Source organism: Panulirus ornatus, chromosome 5, assembly GCF_036320965.1.
Source record: "Panulirus ornatus isolate Po-2019 chromosome 5, ASM3632096v1, whole genome shotgun sequence".
Taxonomy (NCBI): Eukaryota; Metazoa; Arthropoda; class Malacostraca; order Decapoda; family Palinuridae; genus Panulirus; species Panulirus ornatus.
In genome coordinates, this window is record NC_092228.1 from 37,272,442 (window position 1) to 37,299,452 (window position 27,011).

General features: G+C 41.0%; 1 protein-coding gene across 1 annotated transcript in view; it reads right to left on the minus strand.

The window, feature by feature from the left end:
* Nucleotides 1-26,579, minus strand: part of LOC139748807 (ionotropic receptor 21a-like) — a 29,577-nt gene extending 2,998 nt beyond the window's left edge. The window contains exons 1-6 of the mRNA XM_071662238.1: nt 26,476-26,579; nt 24,279-24,408; nt 21,826-21,978; nt 21,244-21,391; nt 17,446-17,597; nt 2,207-2,358 (exon numbers count right to left, since the gene is read on the minus strand). Coding sequence (XP_071518339.1) covers nt 2,207-2,358; nt 17,446-17,597; nt 21,244-21,391; nt 21,826-21,978; nt 24,279-24,408; nt 26,476-26,579 — 839 coding nt within the window. The remainder of the gene's footprint in view (nt 1-2,206; nt 2,359-17,445; nt 17,598-21,243; nt 21,392-21,825; nt 21,979-24,278; nt 24,409-26,475) is intronic.
* Nucleotides 26,580-27,011: the final 432 nt, after the last annotated feature.

The following is a 27,011-nucleotide window of genomic DNA, read 5'->3' on the forward strand; positions in this document are numbered from 1 at the left end:
ACATGAAATATACCTTTCTTGACGAATTCTTGTGAACCACACAAATAAGTTTAGTTGATTTATCAGGAAGTGAACCATGCTGATGTGAATTGTTACTCGATAAACATTTATCTGATTATCGATGTCTTTATGCGTATGTGTGTGTCTGTGATTGTGTGTGTGTGTGTGTGTGTGTGTGTGTGTGTGTGTGTTTATCACTAAACGCTAGTGAACCAAGCAGGCTCGTATGAACCTCCGTGATGTAGCGATTAGCCCTGCTGACCGTGACACATTCGTGGGCAGCCCCAAGTCGACCGCATAGGTTCAAATCTTGGTTGTAGCAGTTGGTCCACAGTCAGCGGGGCGATCCTCCTTCTCGAGGTATTGTTCAATAGACTGGGTACCTGGCTCAGGCTGGGATATATCTATAGCGTTACTGAGATGGATTAGGACATTCACACCCGTACCGTCTCAGATGATAGAAAACAAATATGTTGGTGATGAGTTCACTTGGTAAGCAGTTGTTGAAAAGAGAAATCCCACACCATAACCAGCAACAACTTGCACTATGAATTTTACGAATCTTTTATATATAAATTGCGTTTTGTACATACCATAACCCTGTGGCACACCTTACTGAAGTTTCTCAGAATAAACAGTGTTAAGGCTAATCATGGACTAATATTGTTCTCATGTATATATAGCTACAATGATAAATAGTAGGCAGAATAGGAACTTATAGACTGTTGTAAGCACATAGTGATAAAGAACATCAAAGAAATAACGGTATAGAATCAACTGGGAGAAAACCAGAGAGGAAAGGGAGTCATGCAGACGACGATGTAGAATCCAAGTTCAGCAAACCATAAGGGAAAGGGAGTCAACTAAATAACGGTATAGAATCCAACTAGGGCAAACCATAAAGATAAGAGAGTCTAGTACACAAGAGCATAGAATGCAAGAGGCGGTAAACCACAGCGGAAAGGTGGACCAGTGGATGACGGTATAGAATACAGATGGGGACAACCCATAAGGAAAGGTAGTCAAGCAAATAATCCTTTTTTTGTGAGAAAATGCAAATCATCTCCATCACTAATTTGATAATCTTAAGGCAGTATGCAATAATAAGTGCAACTTAGCTACACCTCATCTTTAGTATACCCTCATTATCATTATAGTCTCTTGTTTACTAAGCCCATGGGGGTTTCCTTTGGAACTGTCCCATAGGACAGGCGATTTTCGCTACAGTGGATGTATTTGACCTGACTGCAAAATTACGGTGGACAGAGAGAGAAGGTTGAAGAGAGGTGGTGCCAAGAAAGTTTGCTTCAGAGGTATAAAAAGATATCGATTGTTCTAAAAGAATAAAGATTAACTGTTTATAATAAGAAAAATCTTTTGAAAATGTAAAACATGCCAAATGAAACAAGGCTTCGTCTGTGCTGCTGGTGATCTGGGAACCACCTGGGTCTTCGAAAGTGAAGGGTCTAAATATTTTTCAAAAAAATTTGTTTGTGTTTTAGAAAGGTCTCTTCTTGAATTGATTTTCATCCTAAACTGTGTGAAGAATGATTAAGAAATCTTGTCCTGAGGGTGCGTTAAATGTTTAGGAATCCACAGACTCGCTGAAGCAAATAGGGTCACATCTCTAACTTTCACTGCTACGAATTACATCCTAAGATAATTCTGTCACGTGAGGATCAGAAAAGTTCTTTAGATGATTGCTTTCATTATTTCCTATCATGTCTGATCTATCTAAGGGAAAACTGTTTCTGGCTTTTACAGCACTGTATCCTTTACTGATCGCAATATTACAGCAACTGTTGATATAACGTACTGAAGCTCCTACAGCGAAAAAAACCATGGCAGGAATTGATAGAGAAAGGTCATATGACGCTTTCTTTCACTACATGGCAAGCCTCAGAGAGACTCAGTTATATAAGCTACCTCCTAGTGTTGAACTTTCTCTCAACGCAGTACAAAAAGGTGATTATATATAAGTAGTTACACAATATATGAGCAATTACACAGTCACAATCACACACACACACACACACACACACACACACACACACACACACACACACACACACACACACACACACACACACACATATATACACACAAACATACACGTAAACGAGGTTCACTTCGATTACGTACACTACACATAGGACAAATATGCTGTCACAATGCATGATGATTCACAGTGAAAATATCAACTCACCATTTGTCGCTAGCCCGGGCCAGGAGAAAGAGAAGTGGTCCTGAGACAATGATGCCCACGAGGACAGCCAGCCAGGTCCACTGGTGGAAGGGGAAGGCCAGGGCCTGCCAGTGGGGCAACGGTGGTTCAGTAAGGGTCATGAAGATCATCACCTGTGTGCAGAGACTTGTACTGGTAACTCTGTCCAGAGCAGGTGGGTAAAGAACCAGATTTTTTTCTAGGTTAAAAAGTAGTATATATATATATATATATATATATATATATATATATATATATATATATATATATATATATATATATATATATATATATATATATATATATATATATATATATATATATATATATATATATATATATATCCCTGGGGATAGGGGAGAAAGAATACTTCCCACGTATTCCCTGCGTGTCGTAGAAGGCGACTAAAAGGGGAGGGAGAGGGTGGCTGGATATCCTCCCCTTTCTTGTTTTTTTTTAATTTTCCAAAAGAAGGAACAGAGAAGGGGGTCAGGTGGGGATATTCCCTCTAAGGCCCAGTTCTCTGTTCTTAACGCTACCTCGCTAACGCGGGAAATGCCAAATAGTATGAAAAAAAAAAAAAAAAAAGTGTATATATATATATATATATATATATATATATATATATATATATATATATATATATATATATATATATATATATATATATATATATATATATATATATATATATATATATATATATATAAATATATATATATATATTTTTTTTTTTTTTTCATACTTTGTCGCTGTCTCCCGCGTTTGCGAGGTAGCGCAAGGAAACAGACGAAAGAAATGGCACAACCCCCCCCCCCATACACATGTACATACACACGTCCACACACGCAAATATACATACCTACACAGCTTTCCATGGTTTACCCCAAACGCTTCACATGCCTTGATTCAATCCACTGACAGCACGTCAACCCCGGTATACCACATCGCTCCAATTCACTCTATTCCTTGCCCTCCTTTCACCCTCCTGCATGTTCAGGCCCCGATCACACAAAATCTTTTTCACTCCATCTTTCCACCTCCAATTTGGTCTCCCTCTTCTCCTCGTTCCCTCCACCTCCGACACATATATCCTCTTGGTCAATCTTTCCTCACTCATTCTCTCCATGTGCCAAAACCATTTCAAAACACCCTCTTCTGCTCTCTCAACCACGCTCTTTTTATTTCCACACATCTCTCTTACCCTTACGTTACTTACTCGATCAAACCACCTCACACCACACATTTTCCTCAAACATCTCATTTCCAGCACATCCATCCTCCTGCGCACATCTCTATCCATAGCCCACGCCTCGCAACCATACAACATTGTTGGAACCACTATTCCTTCAAACATACCCATTTTTGCTTTCCGAGATAATGTTCTCGACTTCCACACATTTTTCAAGGCTCCCAAAATTTTCGCCCCCTCCCCCACCCTATGATCCACTTCCGCTTCCATGGTTCCATCCGCTGACAGATCCACTCCCAGATATCTAAAACACTTCACTTCCTCCAGTTTTTCTCCATTCAAACTCACCTCCCAATTGACTTGACCCTCACCCCTACTGTACCTAATAACCTTGCTCTTATTCACATTTACTCTTAACTTTCTTCTTCCACACACTTTACCAAACTCAGTCACCAGCTTCTGCAGTTTCTCACATGAATCAGCCACCAGCGCTGTATCATCAGCGAACAACAACTGACTCACTTCCCAAGCTCTCTCATCCCCAACAGACTTCATACTTGCCCCTCTTTCCAGGACTCTTGCATTTACCTCCCTAACAACCCCATCCATAAACAAATCAAACAACCATGGAGACATCACACACCCCTGCCGCAAACCTACATTCACTGAGAACCAATCACTTTCCTCTCTTCCTACACGTACACATGCCTTACATCCTCGATAAAAACTTTTCACTGCTTCTAACAACTTGCCTCCCACACCATATATTCTCTATCAACTCTATCATATGCCTTCTCCAGATCCATAAATGCTACATACAAATCCATTTGCTTTTCTAAGTATTTCTCACATACATTCTTCAAAGCAAACACCTAATCCACACATCCTCTACCACTTCTGAAACCGCACTGCTCTTCCCCAATCTGATGCTCTGTACATGCCTTCACCCTCTCAATCAATACCCTCCCATATAATTTACCAGGAATACTCAACAAACTTATACCTCTGTAATTTGAGCACTCACTCTTATCCCCTTTGCCTTTGTACAATGGCACTATGCACGCATTCCGCCAATCCTCAGGCACCTCACCATGAGTCATACATACATTAAATAACCTTACCAACCAGTCAACAATACAGTCACCCCCTTTTTTAATAAAATCCACTGCAATACCATCCAAACCTGCTGCCTTGCCGGCTTTCATCTTCCGCAAAGCTTTTACTACCTCTTCTCTGTTTACCAAATCATTTTCCCTAACCCTCTCACTTTGCACACCACCTCGACCAAAACACCCTATATCTGCCACTCTGTCATCAGACACATTCAACAAACCTTCAAAATACTCATTCCATCTCCTTCTCACATCACCGCTACTTGTTATCACCTCCCCATTTACGCCCTTCACTGAAGGTCCCATTTGCTCCCTTGTCTTACGCACCCTATTTACCTCCTTCCAGAACATCTTTTTATTCTCCCTAAAATTTACTGATAGTCTCTCACCCCAACTCTCATTTGCCCTTTTTTTCACCTCTTGCACCTTTCTCTTGACCTCCTGTCTCTTTCTTTTATACTTCTCCCACTCAATTGCATTTTTTCCCTGCAAAAATCGTCCAAATGCCTCTCTCTTCTCTTTCACTAATACTCTTACTTCTTCATCCCACCACTCACTACCCTTTCTAAACAGCCCACCTCCCACTCTTCTCATGCCACAAGCATCTTTTGCGCAATCCATCACTGATTCCCTAAATACATCCCATTCCTCCCCCACTCCCCTTACTTCCATTGTTCTCACCTTTTTCCATTCTGTACACAGTCGCTCCTGGTACTTCCCCACACAGGTCTCCTTCCCAAGCTCACTTACTCTCACCACCTTCTTCACCCCAACATTCACTCCTCTTTTCTGAAAACCCATACTAATCTTCACCTTAGCCTCCACAAGATAATGATCAGACATCCCTCCAGTTGCACCTCTCAGCACATTAACATCCAAAAGTCTCTCTTTCGCACGCCTGTCAATTAACACGTGTATATATATATATATATATATATATATATATATATATATATATATATATATATATATATATATATATATATATATATATATATATATATATATATATATATATATATATATATATATATATATATATATATATATATATATATATATATATATATATATATATATATATATATATGTATATATATATACATATATACATATATATATATATATATATATGTATATATATATATATATATATATATATATATATATATATATATATATATATATATATATATATATATATATATATATTTTTTTTTTTTTTTATACTTTGTCGCTGTCTCCCGCGTTTGCGAGGTAGCGCAAGGAAACAGACGAAAGAAATGGCCCAACCCCCCCATACACATGTACATACACACGTCCACACACGCAAATATACATACCTACACAGCTTTTCATGGTTTACCCCGGACGCTTCACATGCCTTGATTCAATCCACTGACAGCATGTCAACCCCGGTATACCATATCGCTCCAATTCACTCTATTCCTTGCCCTCCTTTCACCCTCCTGCATGTTCAGATCCCGATCACGCAAAATCCTTTTCACTCCATCTTTCCACCTCCAATTTGGTCTCCCTCTTCTCCTCGTTCCCTCCACCTCCGACACATATATCCTCTTGGTCAATCTTTCCTCACTCATTCTCTCCATGTGCCCAAACCATTTCAAAACACCCTCTTCTGCTCTCTCAACCACGCTCTTTTTATTTCCACACATCTCTCTTACCTTTACGTTACTTACTCGATCAAACCACCTCACACCACACATTGTCCTCAAACATCTCATTTCCAGCACATCCATCCTCCTGCGCACAACTCTATCCACAGCCCACGCCTCGCAACCATACAACATTGTTGGAACCACTATTCCTTCAAACATACCCATTTTTGCTTTCCGGGATAATGTTCTCGACTTCCACACATTTTTCAAGGCTCCCAAAATTTTCGCCCCCTCCCCGACCCTATGATCCACTTCCGCTTCCATGGTTCCATCCGCTGACAGATCCACTCCCAGATATCTAAAACACTTCACTTCCTCCAGTTTTTCTCCATTCAAACTCACCTCCCAATTGACTTGACCCTCAACCCTACTGTACCTAACAACCTTGCTCTTATTCACATTTACTCTTAACTTTCTTCTTCCACACACTTTACCAAACTCCGTCACCAGCTTCTGCAGTTTCTCACATGAATCCGCCACCAGCGCTGTATCATCAGCGAACAACAACTGACTCACTTCCCAAGCTCTCTCATCCCCAACAGACTTCATACTTGCCCCTCTTTCCAAGACTCTTGCATTTACCTCCCTAACAACCCCATCCATAAACAAATTAAACAACCATGGAGACATCACACACCCCTGCCGCAAACCTACATTCACTGAGAACCAATCACTTTCCTCTCTTCCTACACGTACACATGCCTTACATCCTCGATAAAAACTTTTCACTGCTTCTAACAACTTGCCTCCCACACCATATATTCTTAATACCTTCCACAGAGCATCTCTATCAACTCTATCATATGCCTTCTCCAGATCCATAAATGCTACATACAAATCCATTTGCTTTTCTAAGTATTTCTCACATACATTCTTCAAAGCAAACACCTGATCCACACATCCTCTACCACTTCTGAAACTACACTGCTCTTCCCCAATCTGATGCTCTGTACATGCCTTCACCCTCTCAATCAATACCCTCCCATATAATTTACCAGGAATACTCAACAAACTTATACCTCTGTAATTTGGGCACTCACTCTTATCCCCTTTGCCTTTGTACAATGGCACTATGCACGCATTCCGCCAATCCTCAGGCACCTCACCATGAGTCATACATACATTAAATAACCTTACCAACCAGTCAACAATACAGTCACCCCCTTTTTTAATAAATTCCACTGCAATACCATCCAAACCTGCTGCCTTGCCGGCTTTCATCTTCCGCAAAGCTTTTACTACCTCTTCTCTGTTTACCAAATCATTTTCCCTAACCCTCTCACTTTGCACACCACCTCGACCCAAACACCCTATATCTGCCACTCTGTCATCAGACACATTCAACAAACCTTCAAAATACTCATTCCATCTCCTTCTCACATCACCACTACTTGTTATCACCTCCCCATTTACGCCCTTCACTGAAGTTCCCATTTGCTCCCTTGTCTTACGCACCCTATTTACCTCCTTCCAGAACATCTTTTTATTCTCCCTAAAATTTACTGATAGTCTCTCACCCCAACTCTCATTTGCCCTTTTTTTCACCTCTTGCACCTTTCTCTTGACCTCCTGTCTCTTTCTTTTATACTTCTCCCACTCAATTGCATTTTTCCCTGCAAAAATCGTCCAAATGCCTCTCTCTTCTCTTTCACTAATAATCTTACTTCTTCATCCCACCACTCACTACCCTTTCTAATCAGCCCACCTCCCACTCTTCTCATGCCACAAGCATCTTTTGCGCAATCCATCACTGATTCCCTAAATACATCCCATTCCTCCCCCACTCCCCTTACTTCCATTGTTCTCACCTTTTTCCATTCTGTACACAGTCTCTCCTGATACTTCTTCACACAGGTCTCCTTCCCAAGCTCACTTACTCTCACCACCTTCTTCACCCCAACATTCACTCTTCTTTTCTGTAAACCCATACTAATCTTCACCTTAGCCTCCACAAGATAATGATCAGACATCCCTCCAGTTGCACCTCTCAGCACATTGACATCCAAAAGTCTCTCTTTCGCACGCCTGTCAATTAACACGTAATCCAATAACGCTCTCTGGCCATCTCTCCTACTTACATAAGTATACTTATGTATATCTCGCTTTTTAAACCAGGTATTCCCAATCATCAGTCCTTTTTCAGCACATAAATCTACAAGCTCTTCACCATTTCCATTTACAACACTGAACACCCCATGCATACCAATTATTCCCTCAACTGCCACATTACTCACCTTTGCATTCAAATCACCCATCACTATAACCCGGTCTCGTGCATCAAAACCGCTAACACACTCATTTAGCTGCTCCCAAAACACTTGCCTCTCATGATCTTTCTTCTCATGCCCAGGTGCATATGCACCAATAATCACCCACCTCTCTCCATCAACTTTCAATTTTACCCATATTTATCGAGAATTTACTTTCTTACATTCTATCACATACTCCCACAACTCCTGTTTCAGGAGTATTGCTACTCCTTCCCTTGCTCTTGTCCTCTCATTAACCCCTGACTTCACTCCCCAGACATTCCCAAACCACTCTTCCCCTTTACCCTTGAGCTTCGTTTCACTCAGAGCCAAAACATCCAGGTTCCTTTCCTCAAACATACTACCTATCTCTCCTTTTTTCACATCTTGGTTACATCCACACACATTTAGGCACCCCACTCTGAGCCTTCGAGGAGGATGAGCACTCCCCGCGTGACTCCTTCTTATGTTTCCCATTTTAGAAAGTTAATACAAGGAGGGGAGGATTTCCGGCCCCCCGCTCCCGTCCCCTCTAGTCGCTTTCTACGACACGCGAGGAATACGTGGGAAGTATTCTTTCACCCCTATCCCCAGGGATAATATACATATATATATACACACACACACACACACACACACACACACACACACACGCACACACACACACACACACACACACATACATATATATACATATGAAAAATGTAAGAAACATATATATATATATATATATATACTATCCCTGGGAATAGGGGATTAAGAATACTTCCCACGTATTCCCTGCGTGTCGTAGAAGGCGACTAAAAGGGGAGGGAGCGGGGGGCTGGAAATCCTCCCCTCTCGGGTTTTTTTTTTTCTTTTTTTTCCAAAAGAAGGAGCAGAGGGGGCCAGGTGAGGATATTCCAAAAAAGGCCCAGTCCTCTGTTCTTAACGCTACCTCGCTAACGCGGGAAATGGCGAATAGTTTAAAAGAAAAATATATATATATATATGTATATATATTTTTTTTTTCACACTATTCGCCATTTCCCGCATTAGCGAGGTAGCGTTAAAGACAGCTAACTTTTGAGGGAGTATCCTCACCTGGCCCCCTTCTCTGTTCCTTCTTTTGGAAAATTGAAAAAAAAAAAAAACGAGAGGGGAGGATTTCCAGCCACCCGCTCCCTTTCCTTTTAGTCGCCTTCTACGACACGCAGGGAATACGTGGGAAGTATTCTTTCTCCCTTATCCCCAAGGATATATTTATTTATTTATTTATCTATTTATTTTGCTTTGTCAATGTCTCCCGCGTCAGCGAGAAAAAAAAAATAGAAAGATAATTCTTAAGGTGTACTTTGCTTTTATATGGCTACAGTTATGCTTTGATGTAGCTTTTTACAGCACAATGTTCGCAATCTGATAATGTTTCTGAGGAATAGTGGTGTCAGATATGGAAACTTTGTAGTCTTTTCATACAGAAAAAGTAATAAAAGGTCATATTAACATTAAAAATCTTTTGAGGTCTTGATGAAAAGTTTTAGGAACTTACCCTGATAACTTATTACATGACAAAGATATAAATGCTGCTTTCACTAAATTTTCAATTCATAATAAAATCTTCTTCATATTTCATCTATTTACAATCCATACACTAATCTTTCATCACCATACAAAAAATATAAAGAGACTGTTACAGTAAATTATATTTTTTTTTTTTTTTTTTTTTTTTTTTTTTTTAAAGAAGGAACAGAGGGGGGCCAGGTGTGGATATTCCACTAAGGCCCAGTCCTCTGTTCTTAACGCTACCTCGCTAACGCGGGAAATGGCGAATAGTTTAAAAGAAAGAAAAAGATATATATATATATATATATATATATATATATATATATATATATATATATATATATATATATATATATATATATATATATATATATATATATATATTTTCCACTGTATGAGTGGGAAAAATAGCGAGTGCAATATTACTTATAACAAAAACAAGGAAGCAACCCTGTCAATGATTGACCAAAACTGTATGGGTAGGAACAAAATAGGGAATCCAATCCAAACCTAAAAGAAAAATAAGACATGAGACATTTGTTCCTATTTAAAGAGGGAAGTCAGCACCACAAGTAAAGCATCCTCCTCGAAGGCTCAGAGTGGGGTGCCTAAATGTGTGTGGATGTAACCAAGATGTGAAGACCCTTACTGGAAAAACAATCACTCTTGAAGTAGAACCTTCAGACACAATTGAAAATGTGAAGGAAAATAGTGAAATTGGAGAAAAATGTAGCTTAGACATTGAAGCTTATTGATACAGTGGTTAAATTGATGAGAACTGCTATTGACGTTTGTGTAAATAAACTATACATTTCCTTTTTTCCATAGCCAGAGGTTGAACCATTATGTGACATTCTTTTTTTTCATTCATTTCAAGCTAGAAGTTTCAGTTTTCTAAATTGTTTCTTACATTTCTCATATGTATGTGTGTGTGTGTGTATATGTGCGTGTGTGTGTGTATGTGTGTGTGTGTGTGTATATGTATATTTTTTTTTTTTTTTCAAACTATTCGCCATTTCCCGCGTTAGCGAGGTAGCGTTAAGAACAGAGGACTGGGCCATTGAGGGAATATCCTGACCTGGCCCCCTTCTCTGTTCCTTCTTTTGGAAAATTAAGAAAAATTGAGAGGGGAGGATTTCCAGCCCCCCACTCCCTCCCCTTTTAGTCGCCTTCTACGACATGCAGGGAATACGTGGGAAGTATTCTTTCTCCCCTATCCCCAGGGACTTGTGACTTGTATATGTATATATATATGTATATTATCCCTGGGGATAGGGGTGAAAGAATACTTCCCACGTATTCCTCGCGTGTCGTAGAAAGCGACTAGAGGGGACGGGAGCGGGGGGCCAGAAATCCTCCCCTCCTTGTATTAATTTTCTAAAATGGGAAACAGAAGAAGGAGTCACGCGGGGAGTGCTCATCCTCCTTGAAGGCTCAGAGTGGGGTGCCTAAATGTGTGTGGATGTAACCAAGATGTGAAAAAAGGAGAGATAGGTAGTATGTTTGAGGAAAGGAACCTGGATGTTTTGGCTCTGAGTGAAACGAAGCTCAAGGGTAAAGGGGAAGAGTGGTTTGGGAATGTCTGGGGAGTAAAGTCAGGGGTTTGTGAGAGGACAAGAGCAAGGGAAGGAGTAGCAATACTCCTGAAACAGGAGTTGTGGGAGTATGTGATAGAGTGTAAGAAAGTAAATTCTCGATTAATATGGATAAAACTGAAAGTTGTTGGAGAGAGGTGGGTGATTATTGGTGCATATGCACCTGGGCATGAGAAGAAAGATCAAGAGAGGCAAGTGTTTTGGGAGCAGCTGAATGAGTGTGTTAGTGGTTTTGATGCACGAGACCGGGTTATAGTGATGGGTGATTTGAATGCAAAGGTGAGTAATATGGCAGTTGAGGGAATAATTGGTATACATGGGGTGTTCAGTGTTGTAAATGGAAATGGTGAAGAGCTTGTAGATTTATGTGCTGAAAAAGGACTGATGATTGGGAATACCTGGTTTAAAAAGCGAGATATACATAAGTATACTTATGTAAGTAGGAGAGATGGCCAGAGAGCGTTATTGGATTACGTGTTAATTGACAGGCGTGCGAAAGAGAGACTTTTGGATGTTAATGTGCTGAGAGGTGCAACTGGAGGGATGTCTGATCATTATCTTGTGGAGGCTAAGGTATGGGTTTTCAGAAAAGAAGAGTGAATGTTGGGGTGAAGAGGGTGGTGAGAGTAAGTGAGCTTGAGAAGGAGACCTGTGTGAGGAAGTACCAGGAGAGACTGAGTACAGAATGGAAAAAGGTGAGAACAATGGAAGTAAGGGGAGTGGGGGAGGAATGGGATGTATTTAGGGAACCAGTGATGGATTGCGCAAAAGATGCTTGTGGCATGAGAAGAGTGGGAGGTGGGTTGATTAGAAAGGGTAGTGAGTGGTGGGATGAAGAAGTAAGAGTATTAGTGAAAGAGAAGAGAGAGGCATTTGGACGATTTTTGCAGGGAAAAAATGCAATTGAGTGGGAGATGTATAAAAGAAAGAGACAGGAGGTCAAGAGAAAGGTGCAAGAGGTGAAAAAAAGGGCAAATGAGAGTTGGGGTGAGAGAGTATCATTAAATTTTAGGGAGAATAAAAAGATGTTCTGGAAGGAGGTAAATAAGTGCGTAAGACAAGGGAGCAAATGGGAACTTCAGTGAAGGGCGCAAATGGGGAGGTGATAACAAGTAGTGGTGATGTGAGAAGGAGATGGAGTGAGTATTTTGAAGGTTTGTTGAATGTGTTTGATGATAGAGTGGCAGAGATAGGGTGTTTTGGTCGAGGTGGTGTGCAAAGTGAGAGGGTTAGGGAAAATGATTTGGTAAACAGAGAAGAGGTAGTGAAAGCTTTGCGGAAGATGAAAGCCGGCAAGGCAGCAGGTTTGGATGGTATTGCAGTGGAATTTATTAAAAAAGGGGGTGACTGCATTGTTGACTGGTTGGTAAGGTTATTTAATGTATGTATGACACATGGTGAGGTGCCTGAGGATTGGCGGAATGCGTGCATAGTGCCATTGTACAAAGGCAAAGGGGATAAGAGTGAGTGCCCAAATTACAGAGGTATAAGTTTGTTGAGTATTCCTGGTAAATTATATGGGAGGGTATTGATTGAGAGGGTGAAGGCATGTACAGAGCATCAGATTGGGGAAGAGCAGTGTGGTTTCAGAAGTGGTAGAGGATGTGTGGATCAGGTGTTTGCTTTGAAGAATGTATGTGAGAAATACTTAGAAAAGCAAATGGATTTGTATGTAGCATTTATGGATCTGGAGAAGGCATATGATAGAGTTGATAGAGATGCTCTGTGGAAGGTATTAAGAATATATGGTGTGGGAGGAAAGTTGTTGGAAGCAGTGAAAAGTTTTTATCGAGGATGTAAGGCATGTGTACGTGTAGGAAGAGAGGAAAGTGATTGGTTCTCAGTGAATGTAGGTTTGCGGCAGGGGTGTGTGATGTCTCCATGGTTGTTTAATTTGTTTATGGATGGGGTTGTTAGGGAGGTAAATGCAAGAGTTTTGGAAAGAGGGGCAAGTATGAAGTCTGTAGGGGATGAGAGAGCTTGGGAAGTGAGTCAGTTGTTGTTCGCTGATGATACAGCGCTGGTGGCTGATTCATGTGAGAAACTGCAGAAGCTGGTGACTGAGTTTGGTAAAGTGTGTGGAAGAAGAAAGTTAAGAGTAAATGTGAATAAGAGCAAGGTTATTAGGTACAGTAGGGTTGAGGGTCAAGTCAAATGGGAGGTGAGTTTGAATGGAGAAAAACTGGAGGAAGTAAAGTGTTTTAGATATCTGGGAGTGGATCTGGCAGCGGATGGAACCATGGAAGCGGAAGTGGATCATAGGGTGGGGGAGGGGGCGAAAATTCTGGGGGCCTTGAAGAATGTGTGGAAGTCGAGAACATTATCTCGGAAAGCAAAAATGGGTATGTTTGAAGGAATAGTGGTTCCAACAATGTTGTATGGTTGCGAGGCGTGGGCTATGGATAGAGTTGTGCGCAAGAGGATGGATGTGCTGGAAATGAGATGTTTGAGGACAATGTGTGGTGTGAGGTGGTTTGATCGAGTGAGTAACGTAAGGGTAAGAGAGATGTGTGGAAATAAAAAGAGCGTGGTTGAGAGAGCAGAAGAGGGTGTTTTGAAGTGGTTTGGGCACATGGAGAGAATGAGTGAGGAAAGATTGACCAAGAGGATATATGTCTCGGAGGTGGAGGGAACGAGGAGAAGAGGGAGACCAAATTGGAGGTGGAAAGATGGAGTGAAAAAGATTTTGTGTGATCGGGGCCTGAACATGCAGGAGGGTGAAAGGAGGGCAAGGAATAGAGTGAATTGGAGCGATGTGGTATACCGGGGTTGACGTGCTGTCAGTGGATTGAATCAAGGCATGTGAAGCGTCTGGGGTAAACCATGGAAAGCTGTGTAGGTATGTATATTTGCGTGTGTGGACGTATGTATATACATGTGTATGGGGGGGGTAGGTTGGGCCATTTCTTTCGTCTGTTTCCTTGCGCTACCTCGCAAACGCGGGAGACAGCGACAAAGTATAATAAAAAAATAAAAATAATATATATATATATATTTTTATTTTTTTTTTTTTTGCTTTGTCGCTGTCTCCCGCGTTTGCGAGGTAGCGCAAGGAAACAGACGAAAGAAATGGCCCAACCCACCCCCATACACATGCCTTGATTCAATCCACTGACAGCACGTCAACCCCGGTATACCACATCGCTCCAATTCACTCTATTCTTTGCCCTCCTTTCACCCCCCTGCATGTTCATACATATATATATGTGTATATGTTCATATATATGTGCATATATATATATATATATATATATATATATATATATATATATATATATGTAGGGGGATAGGGGAGAAAGAATACTTCCCACGTATTCCCTGCGTGTCGTAGAAGGCGACTAAAAGGGAAGGGAGCGGGGGGCTGGAAATCCTCCCCTCTCGTTTTTTTTTTTTTTTTTTTTTTTTTTTTTTTTTTTTTAATTTTCCAAAAGATGGAACAGAGAAGGGGGCCAGGTGAGGGTATTCCCTCAAAGGCCCAGTCCTCTGTTCTTAACGCTACCTCGCTATCGCGGGAAATGGCGAATAGTATGAAAAAAAAAAAAAAAAAATATATATATATATATAGGGGAGAAAGAATACTTCCCACGTATTCCCTTCGTGTCGTAGAAGGCGACTAAAAGGGAAGGGAGCGGGGGGCTGGAAATCCTCCCTTATCGTTTTTTTTTTTTTTTTTTTTTTTTCCAAAAGAAGGAACAGAGAAGAGGTCCAGGTGAGGATATTCCCTCAAAGGCCCAGTCCTCTGTTCTTAACGCTACCTCGCTATCCCGGGAAATAGCGAATAGTATGAAAAAAAAAAAAAAAAAAAATATATATATATATATATATATATATCACAGTCACCCCATTTTTTATAAATTTCATTGCCATACCATCCAAATCCGCCGCCTTGCCGGCTTTCATCTTCCGCAAAGTTTCTATTACCACTTCTCTTTCTACCCCTCTCACTTCGCACACAGCTTCGCCCAAAACACCCTATATCTGCCATTCTCTCATCTAACACATTCAAGAAACCTTCAAAATACTCACTCCATCTCCCTTTCACATCACCACTGCTTGTTATTACCTCCCCATTGGCGCCCTTCGCCGTTGTTCCCATTTCTTCTCTTGTCTTACGCACTATATTTACCCGCTGCCAAAACATCTTATGATTTTCCATAAAATTTAATGATACTCTCTTACCCCAACTCTCATTTACCGTCTTTTTCACCTGTCTTTATTTCCTGCCTCTTTCTTTAATACATCTCCCAGTCATTTGCACTATTTTCCTGCAGTAATCGTCTACATGCCTTTCTCTTCTCTTTCACTGATAATCTTGCTTCTTCATCCTTCCCAATCTGCCCACCTCCCACGTTTCTCATGCCACAAGCATCTTTTACGCAAGCCATCACCGCTTCCCTAATTTCATGAGGGACAAGCACTCTACATGAATCTAGTGTACAATACCCACCAGATGTTGCCAGTAAGTCTCCTTAATACACCCCCAACCTATCTATATTATTCTTTGCACTCTATGATGCCACTTGATTTGTCGTCTTTTCCCTTTGAGTTTCCCTCAGTCCTTCGTTCTCATAATGCTCAGTTATTCTCAGCATTGAGTCTCCCTGGGTGATAAGCGTCTTCTTATTTTTTCTATCAGAATGAATTGGTGAAAAGAAAAGACCATCAAATAACAAAGGAGAATACACACTTTTTCTATTGGTTATCTATCCCATTAAACAAAAATGTACCGCAGATTAAAACCCACACATTAGAAATAATCTTTACCTTGTATCATTTTCAGCAACCTCCAACTCGTCAGCCAGTACATCATCTGACCATATAGCACAATAAATCCCTAGCAGCTCTATGGCAACGTAGCTTCTTAAACGCCTCTATGATTGCATTTAAATGCATCATCCAGATGTTCTTGGCTGCATAGTCCGTTAGCTTCTAAAGAAGAGTCCGATTATCACACATGTGTTGGTTCTCTCATTTTGTGCAGAGAAGTAATGGACAAAGTCATCTTCGCCGATGGGATTTCTACAAACTGAGAACTTAATGCTCTGACTTGATCTCCAAAAAATTGAGTCCAGAAAGGACATTTTTCCATTTTCTTCCTTTACCACCGTAAATTGCAAGTGTTCCTCCATATCATCTAGCATTCTTAGGTTAATCTCATGTTCGTAATACTCGGAACCATTACTAATACGTCGTCGACGTATCTGTACCAAGATGTATCCATTCCGTTATTCTACAGAATCTGTCCTTTTCCAGGGTTATCATATGGAGACAGTCCAACACCGCGCTAAGCGGTGAGCCCATGACGAGGCTTGTGTATTGCCTGTATTTCCTCCCCTTCCAATGTTAAACCTCCAAGCCTTACATACAAGAAATAAATTCCATGTAGTTCTTCGTTATTGGCATATTACCGTCCCTCATATTTTCTGTTGTTCTTACCACTCGTGTTGGTCTTCTGTTGGAATACTTTTGAATATTGCTGTAACGTCAAAGTTTACTAGCTTCTTCCCGTTGAGAATGACTTCCCTTAACTGTTCTATTAAATCAGTAGAGTTTTTCAAATGTGCATTACTTATTGATCCAAGCCATTGCTGACAGTGGCTTGGCCAACTGTTGGCCCAGCCTGGGTGGCACGCGCCCTATTCCAGTAGCCCCCTGCCCACCAAGGTTTCCCAAAAATCCCCACACCGATGAGGCCTATAACCTCTGGAATAGGGAGCGCGCTAGATAGGTTCTGGATTATGATTATGGATTTTTCATCTCACCACAGGATACTGCTCAGATGAATGATGAAAATCATATAATTTCTTTACAGTTCAGAATAAGAGCCACTTTCATCTTCAAATTTGTGTTACCTCTGTTCTGTAAGGAGAGGTTAGGTCTATGGCCTGCAGCCAATGAGTGGATATGAACCAGTTGGCAAGTCCGATGTCGACTTCTCGTCTCTGTAGCTGTCCCATCAATCCATACCATGATCCATTTTCGTACATTTCACCCCAGTTCTCTCCTGCAATGGTAAGAAATCCATCAACACAATCACTGAGGTACTAGATAGATACACAGGATATATAGTGTGTCAAAGTCTGTGAGGTATGCTTTACATGGTTACTGAGTGTATTATAAGTCTCGTCCTTGTTTTCCAAGCTAATGCTAAAGCTCGGTAGTTTAGACTACTAACCAAAAATAACATATATAAGGCAAGATACCATACAAGCACATCGCCAAAGGTCAGGACAGTTCCATGGTTTCATCCGTTGCCAAGTCCACCACCAGTTATCTAAAACACTTCACTTCCTCCACTTTCTCTCCATTCAAACTTTCATCCCAATTAAGTTGTCCCTCAACCCTGCTGAAACTAACAATCTTGTTCTATTCACATTTACTCTTAGTTTTCTCCTCTCACACACTTTTCCAAACTCAGTCAGCAACTTCTGCAGCTTCTCACTTGAATCAGCCACCAGCGAAGTACCTTCGGAGAACAAAAACTGACCCACTTCCCAGGCCCTCTCATCCCAAACCAACTGCTTACTCGCCCCTCTCTCCAAAACTCTTGCATTTACCTCCCTAACAATCCCATCCATAAACAAATTAAACAGCCATGGAGATCACACAACCCTGCCTCAGACTGACCTTCACTGGGAACTAATCATTCTCCTCTCTTCCTATTGGTACACATGCCTTAAATCCTTGATAAAAACTTTTCACTGCTTCTAGCAGCTTTCCCTTCCATACCATATACTCTTAAGACCTTCCACAGAGCATCTCTATCAATCCTATCATATGCCTTCTCCAAGTCCATAGATGTCACATCCATTTGTCTTTCTAAATATTTCTCACACATTCTTCAAAGTAAACATCTATTCCACACACTCTCTGCCATTTCCAAATCACATTGCTCCTCCACATTCTGATGCTCTGTACATGTCTTCACACTCAGTCAATACACTTCTGTAAAATTTCCCAAGAATACTCAACAAACTTATGCCTTTGTAGTTTGATCTCCCACCTTTATCCCCTTTGCCTTTGTACAATGGCACTATACACGCATTCCACCAATCCTCAGGCACTTCACCATAATCCATACAAATATTGAATATCCTTACCAACCAATCAAAAACACAATACCACCTTTCTTAGTAAATTCAATTGCAGTACCGTCTAAACCCGCCGCTTTGCCGGATCTTATCTTCAATAAAGCTTTCACCGCCTCTTCTCTCAACAAAACCATTCTCCCTGCCCCTCTTATTTTGCACACCACTCCAACTAAAAAACCCTACATCTGCCACTCTATCATCAAACACATTCAACAAACCCTCAAAATACTCACCTTATCTTCTCACTTCATCACTACCTGTTATCACTTCCCTACTTGCTCCCTTCACCGATGTTCCTATTTGTTCTTTTGTCTTTCGCACGTATTCACCTACTTCCAAAACATCTTTTTATTCTCGACAGAGAACAAGCCCCTCGTCGTCTCTTGTTCCTAAAGCCAATCTGCACCATCACAAAACAACCGACAATAAACACACAAGTCAAAGATATTCAATTTCTTCCATCCTTAGAACGTCACATAAGCCTTACCAACCAAGCAGCAAATAAGTGATCAGCTGAGTCGATCAGCGCCGCCCACCTATCTCCACCCGATCCACCAGGATCGTATATAAGTAGCTACCCATGCCCGAATCATCCGATGTATGATTGTTTGTGTGTATGTGTGTGTGTGTGTGTGTGTGTGTGTGTGTGTGTGTGTGTGTGTGATTCTCTCTGGTCTGATATTTTGTACACGCCTTTGCCCTCTCAGTCACTACTCACTCATAAAACTTACCAGGTATACTCAACAAATTTACAACTATATGGTTTGAACGCAACTTTTCCCCTTGTCTTTGTACAGTGGTACTATACATGCATCTCACCAGCCCTCAGGTACCTCAGCATGATCCGTACATACATGGAAAATCTTAAGCAAGCTATCAATAACGCAGTGACCGCTCTTCTTAAGAAATTCAACTGCAAAACCATCCACTCCCGCCATCTGTTATCTCTTCACCAAACCACTCTTCATGACTCATTTCGCACACCAACCCCTTGCATCTGCCATCATATCATCAAGCACATTCAGCCGTCCTTCAAAATAATCGTTTCATATCCTCCTCACTTCATCACTATCTCTTGCCACTTTCCCATTGCCTCTTTTACCAATGATCCCTTTGGTTTGGGGAGGATGTTGTTTCAAAAGTGGTAGAGGATATGTGGATCAGGTGTTTGCTGTAAAGAATGTGTGGTGTAAATACTTAGAGAAACAGAAGGATCTGTATGTGTTATGTACGAATTAGGAGAAAGGATATGATAAAGTTGATAGAGATACCTTGTGGAAGGTCTTACGATTATATAGTGTGGGAGGAAATCTGCTAGAAGCAGAGATTTGTTTTTCATCACTTGTGTAAGGCGTGTGTGCGAGTAGGATAGGAGAAGAGTGCATGGTTCCAAGTGAAGGTTGGTCTGCGGCAGGGATGTTTGATGTCACTATGGCTGTTTCATTTGTTTATGGATGGGGTGGTGAGGGAGGTAACTGCAAGGGTCTTAGAGAAAGGGGCGTGTATGCAGTCTTTAGGGGATGGTAGCGCCTGGAAGGTGAGTCAGTTGTTGTTTGCACTTGTGGCAGGGTCTAGTGAGAAACTGCAGTTGTTAACTGATTTTGGTTGACTGTGAGAAAGAGGAAGTTGAGAATAGATATGAATAGTATCAAGATTATCAAGTTTAGCAAGGTTGATGGACAGTTCAGTTGGGATTGCGTATGAATGGGAAAATGTGGAGGAACTGATTTTAGCAAATGGAGACATGGAGGCGGAAGTTAGTCACAGGGTGGGTTTTAGGCAATGAGTGGTCATCATCTGGGAGGGCAAAAACGGGTATGTTTGAAGGTATAGTAGCCCGAGCAATGTTGTAGTGGATGCTAGGTTTTGGCTATAGATGGAGATGGGCAGATGAGGGTGGATGCGTTGGAAATGAAATGTTGAAGGCAATACATGATGTGATTTGGTTTGATCGAGTAAATGATTAAGAATAAGAGAGATATGTGGTAATGGAAAGATTGTGGTCTAGAAAGTTGAAAAGGGTGTGCTAAGATGGTTTAGACATATCAAGAGAATGAGTGAAGAGGGGTTGACAAAGATGATATATATCAAAAGTGTAGGAAACAAGGAGAAACGTGGAGACCAAATTGGAGATGGAAGGATGGAGCGAAAAAAATTGTGAGTGATCAGTGCCTAAACATGCAGGAGGATGAAAAGTGTGCAAGGGTCTGAGTTAATTGGAAAGATTTGATATACAGGTGTCGACGTGCTGTCAACGGACTGAACGAGAGCGTATGAAGCGACCAGAAGAAACCATAGATAGGTTTGTATGGCTTGTTTGTGGTTTCGGTGTTCGAGAATAGATATGAGCGATTGCGGCCTTTCGTCACTATCACAAGTGCTACCTCCGTAACACAGGAAAGGGAGATTGAATACGATGAAAAAGTATGAAATGTGTGTGTGTGTGTGTGTGTGTGTGTGTATGTGTGTGTGTCGTTTCTACATAACCTCTGAGCCAGGCTTGTTTCGTAACACACTGTTAACAGCTACAATAATAAAAAGTAGCACAGAGAACGTTACCGTTAGGTGGCTCCGTAAACTCAAGAGTGAAGTTGAGGACTCGAGCGACTGTCTTGACGACCTCAGTTTCCATGCCGTAGCGGAGCATCACCGTTCCGTTCTCTGCCCGGTGGAAGAAGTTACACGGTGCGAAGTGGAACGTTGACACCTGGGGATGAGATGGCACAGCTCATTATCAACGTACTCATACCGTCCGTATCAGATGCTTAAGCGTTATCTAATTGACTGATGTGTCGAGACTTGATGATCTGCAGAGGTGGGCGCTAGAGATTGACAGTACAATATGACGGCTTGAGAACTGATTTGATATGGGACTTTTCCATAACGGTAACTTTTGCCACACTAAACTGTGAGTTTCTGATATCTTCAACTGTCAGAAACAGCCTCGAAAGGACCTAGCGGTCTGTTGATGTTTGAAGTCATATGTATTCCTTTGTAATATGTCTGTCAAACTTTGCCTATTTTCCCAGTTTATCTGAGATAATAAAGTTATTCTTAACTTTTTCTTAGCATAGCACTTTTGGGTTACTCTCGTTACGAATTATTTTGATTGAATTAAGCTTGAGATCATTGTCAACCTACCTTGAGCACGGCGCCCTGTAAGTCAGATAGTTTGTCGGGGAAGAGATCTAACTGGCGGCTGAACCTGTGGTGGTACCAGGTGTTGATACGCCTCACTCCCGGACCCCAGTACAACTGGTTCATGTACAGCAACCACTCCCCCTCGGTGCCAGACTGTGGGATAGATCATAAGATATAGTACAGCTGGTTCATTTAAAACATCACCACTCTCACCTGTGTCAGACTACGGGATAGATCATAAGATATAGTACAGCTGGTTCATGTACAGCACCCACTCCCTCTCAGTGTTAGACTGTGAGATAGATCATAAGCTATAGTACAGCTGGTTCATGTACAGCACCCACTCCCCCTCGGTGCCAGACTTTGAATGGGGACACGAACTTCTGTTTATTTTGTTTATGTGCAAACTACTCCTCCTGAGTGATACAGTCCAAGATATGTGCTAAATGACATGTTTTAATTACGGCAGTAACCATTACCCCTCAGTTAGCCTATTCTATTGAAGAGAACATATGCTGTCATTGAACCGAAGATGCTTCTGGGGTAACGTATTTAGTGCAATGTTGAATGCTTGGGATATTCAGTATTACGAATAGAAATTGTATACAGCTTGTGGAGTTGTGTGCTGAAAAGGGAGTGGTGATTGGGAATACCTACGCAAAAGAGGGAAGTGCAGAAGTATACGTATTTGAGTAGGGAAGATGGTCAGCGATCGTTGTTGGATCACATACTAATTGATAGGCATGCAAAAGAGAGACTTTTGGATCTGATTGTGCTGAGAGATGCAACAGGTGGAATGTTTTATGATCTTGTGGAGGCAAAGGTGAGAATCTTTAGAGATTTTTGGAAAATAAGGAACATTATGGGTTAGATGGGAATGATGAAAATAAGTGAGATTGGAAATGAGGCCTGTATGATGAAATGTCAGGAGAGATTGAGTGTGGAATGGCAAAAGGTGAAAGTAAGCGAAGCTAGGGAAGTAAGTGAGGATTGAGATGTACTTAGAGAAGCAGTGCTAGCATATGTGAGAGATGCATGTGGCACTGGAAAGATGGGAGGTGGACAGATTTGAAAGGGTATTGAGTGCTGGGATGAAGTGAAATTACAAGTGCAAGAGAAAAGAGAGTGCAGATGGTTGGGATAAATAAAAAGGTAAGCGGTGGTAGATAAAGAGGTAAGTGCAGGAGTTGAAAAAGAGGGTAAATAAGGGTTTAGTTGAGCAAGTATCAGTAATCTTTATTCAGAGCTCGATATTTTCGAAGAAGGTTATCAATGTACAGAAAGAAAACAAAGGGAAAAATCGGTGAAGAATGCAAATGGGGCAGTGATGAAGTGAGGAGGAATATTTTGAAAGACTACTGAATGCGTTTGATGATAGGGTGGCATATACTGGTTGCTTGGGTAAAAGGTGATATGCATCGGGAGAGTCATGGAGAGTAGTTTGGCGAAGAAAGACGAGGTGGTGAAAGCCTTGCGTAACATGAAATGAGGCAAAATAGTTGGAGTGGATGGATGCGTTTCTCAAGTAAGAGGGCGACTATGTTGTTGATTGGTTCGTTAGGAATTCATTTCATATATGGATCACAGTGAGGTGCTTGAGGATTGGTGAGATACAGATACAGTGCCATTGTATAAAGGCAAGTGGAATATGGGTGAGTATTGAAATTACAGAGGTATAAGTTTCATGAGTGTACCGGATAAGTTGTATGGGAGCGTATTGATTGAGGATGACGGCGTGTATAAAGCATCAGAGTAGGGAGAATCAGTGTGGTTTCGGAGGCGGTAGAGGATGTGTATATTAGGTGTTTACCTTATGAAGGTGTGTGAGAAAATCTTAGAGAAACAGAAGGATTTGTATGTGGCATTTATGGATTTAGAGAAAGGAAATAGCAAAGACGACTTTTGGTAGGTTTTAAGAAATATGGTGTGGTAGAAAAGTTGTTAGAAAGAGTGAGAAGCTTTTATGAAGTGTGTAATGCGTACGAGTAGGAAAAGAGAAGAATGAATGGTTCCAAGTGAATGTTAGTCTGCAGCAGGAGACTATGGTGTCACCATTGCTGTTTAATTTGTTTACGGATAGGGTGACGAGGGAGGATAATGCACGATTTTTTGGAGGGAGAGGCAGGGATGTAGCCTTTAGGGGAAGAGGGGACCTGGGAAACGAGGCAGTTGTTGCTTGCTAGAGAGTGTGAAAGGAAGTTTAGGGTAAATGTGAATAAAAGCAAGGTTATATGGTTTAGCAAGATAGAGGGACTCGATGAGTGGGGTTGCTGAACCAGCTTAAGCTAAATTCTGTGGGATAATGGTTAGAAACGAAGCACACGTTGAGGATTTCTATCCTCATCTTCTGTTTAAGGGTAGGGGTGACATATTCCCTGATGTACTTTGCGTGAAACGTGGCCTGATAAGACAGAAGAATATTTCTAGTCCCTAACATTATGGTTAAAACATGCCTGATGAAAACTTGAGGAGGACCTACGGATGACTTCGTGAAGACCTGGTATGACTTTAGGAAGACCAGAGTTGGTACTGGGAAAGACCTTGGAAGTATCCGAGAAGACTTGGGTAAGACCTGAGGAGGGTCTTTAGGGAAGACATTTGTAGGACCTTGAGAAGATCTGAGGTGGACCCGTTGAGGGCATGAAAAAGTCATGTTGAAGGCATGACAAAAAGGATCTAAAAAGAACTGATAACCTGAAAAAAAAAAAATAGAGAAGACCGTAGAGGGTCTTGTGGAAGATCTAGGTAAGACCTGGGTAAATCTTGGAATGTCTGTTTTTAATGGTTGTAAGTTTGAAGACATACACCTGTAGTTTGTCAAAAACATACATAAAGTACAAAAGTTTCTAGGTCACTGGGCTAATCTCCTACAAAATATTGTGGGTAATGATTTGTGAAGAGGGTGCGTTAATGATCGGGGAGGTGGATCACAGCTTTCTTCAGCCGAACCTCTACGTGATGTTCTAATAACTTTAGAAGCCCTGGAATCTATTAATGCATTTATCGTATTATCTGATACTTGTGTGAGTTTCCAAGATAATGCAAATGAGAAGTCACAGAATATGTTTTATCACATTGTATGGACAGCAGGATAGGGCCTAAGTTAAGTGTATGGAACTGTATTTTGAGCTCAGAGGCAAAAGGATCGTTTTCGATGTGGGGCCCGGAGGGAGGAAGCTGCCCACTACACCCTTTGCGACGTTGCAAGAGACACCTGATGAAACTGGTGCTGCCATATTGAGTGAAGGTAAGTATACGCAAGCCACAGCTGAAACAATTGCTGCCAGATAAGATGGAATTCTTGACAGAATGACCAGATGAAGAGTCTAAGAAATAATTTGCTGACAGAAATCTTCCGTGATGAATCCTCTGATGATATGTTATGTAATATCACGTGAAAGTCAAGAATCTTTTGCGATAGTCATCACGGAATATCCCACCTACAGTTCATGAGGCTCATAATGACAAAGGACGGATATCATACATCGCATTCACATCATATCATATTTGGCTTTATATTGGAAATCAAATGAGACTAGAATGCTTTAGGAAATTACCTTCCAGTAAAAAACTCTAATTATCTAGAAAAATGTAGTATATGAAATGAAGTACTGGAAAAATGATAAGAAAAGTGGATTGGAGAGCAAAGGCAGAAAATTTATGACTTCCCCATTTTTAGTAAAAACTTATCTTACACACTGTTCAAGAAAAGTAGACAAATCAGAGCAACAAAAACACAAAAGCCCCTTCTAAAAACATGAGGCTCCTGCATCTCTCAGGTAAAAAAGGGGTGTAATGTTGTGTGTGCACTTATATACAATGAATCGGTTTCTTCTTTTAGTTACATCATGAGCGTAAGAGATCCCGAAAGATGTTACAGTGGTGTTTGTAGTGTTGTAACGATGCGTAATGCTCAAAGCGTAAGAGGGAGAATGTGATTCGAGTTAATCTGAGAAGTCTACTTTTGGATGAGTGTATGTAAGTCGGAATTTGAAAATTAGTCAAAAGGTCGGTTGCTCAGTGCATGGCGAGTAACTTAAGTGTGTACTGAATGAGCTTCGTTACTGATACATATATATATATATATATATATATATATATATATATATATATATATATATATATATATATATATATATATATATATATATATATATATATATATATATATATATATATATATATATATATATATATATATATATATATATATTCTTTTTCTTTTCTTTCGTACTATTCGCCATTTCCCGCAATAGCGAGGTAGCATTAAGAACGGAGGACTGGGCCTATGAGGGAATATCCTCACCTGGCCCCCTTCTCTGTTCCTTCTTTTGGAAAACTGAAAAAAACGAGAGGGGAGGATTTCCAGCCACCCGCTCCCTCCCCTTTTAGTCGCCTTCTACGACACGCAGGGAATACGTGGGAAGTATTCTTTCTCCCCTATCCCCTGGGATGATATATATATATATATATATATATATATATATATATATATATATATATATATATATATATATATCATCCCTGGGATAGGTAGCATTAAGAACGGAGGACTGGGCCTCGGCTGTGGATGACGTCATAGGCGCATGCGTGAAGTGCATTAAAAAATCGAGGGGTAACCCTGCTTTGAAGAGATGAAGAGCATATTACATCTCCGGAAAAGGCTGTTCTTGTTGCTTTTCTTGTTGCTGTTCTTGTTGTTCCTCTTGGGTGGGCGTGGTTGCCGGAGATCCGCCCACCAGAGAACCACCCATCAGGACGCCCAACACCGCCACACACACCGCTAGTCCAGCAAGATGAACAAGGAGTCGACCCCAGTGTTGCCACTTCGCGAGCCTCGCCGAGCCATGAAGATCAACCTGACGGAGGCCCGGGTCCAGACCGTCCAGCCCATCATGGACAACCTCAACAACGACACCATGCTCTTCTTCGTTGAAGGACTTCCGTCAGACGTGTTCGGCCATTTAAAAGACCTTGTGGCTATCAGTGGCTGATATATTGTACGTCCCTTGCTTTTCCTGTGAGCCGTAACGCAAAATGTGTGTGGATGTAACCAAGATGTGAAGACCCTTACTGGAAAAACAATCACTCTTGAAGTAGAACCGTCAGACACAATTGAAAATGTAAAGGAAAATAGTAAAATTGGAGAAAAATGTAGCTTAGACATTCAAGCTTATTGCTACAGT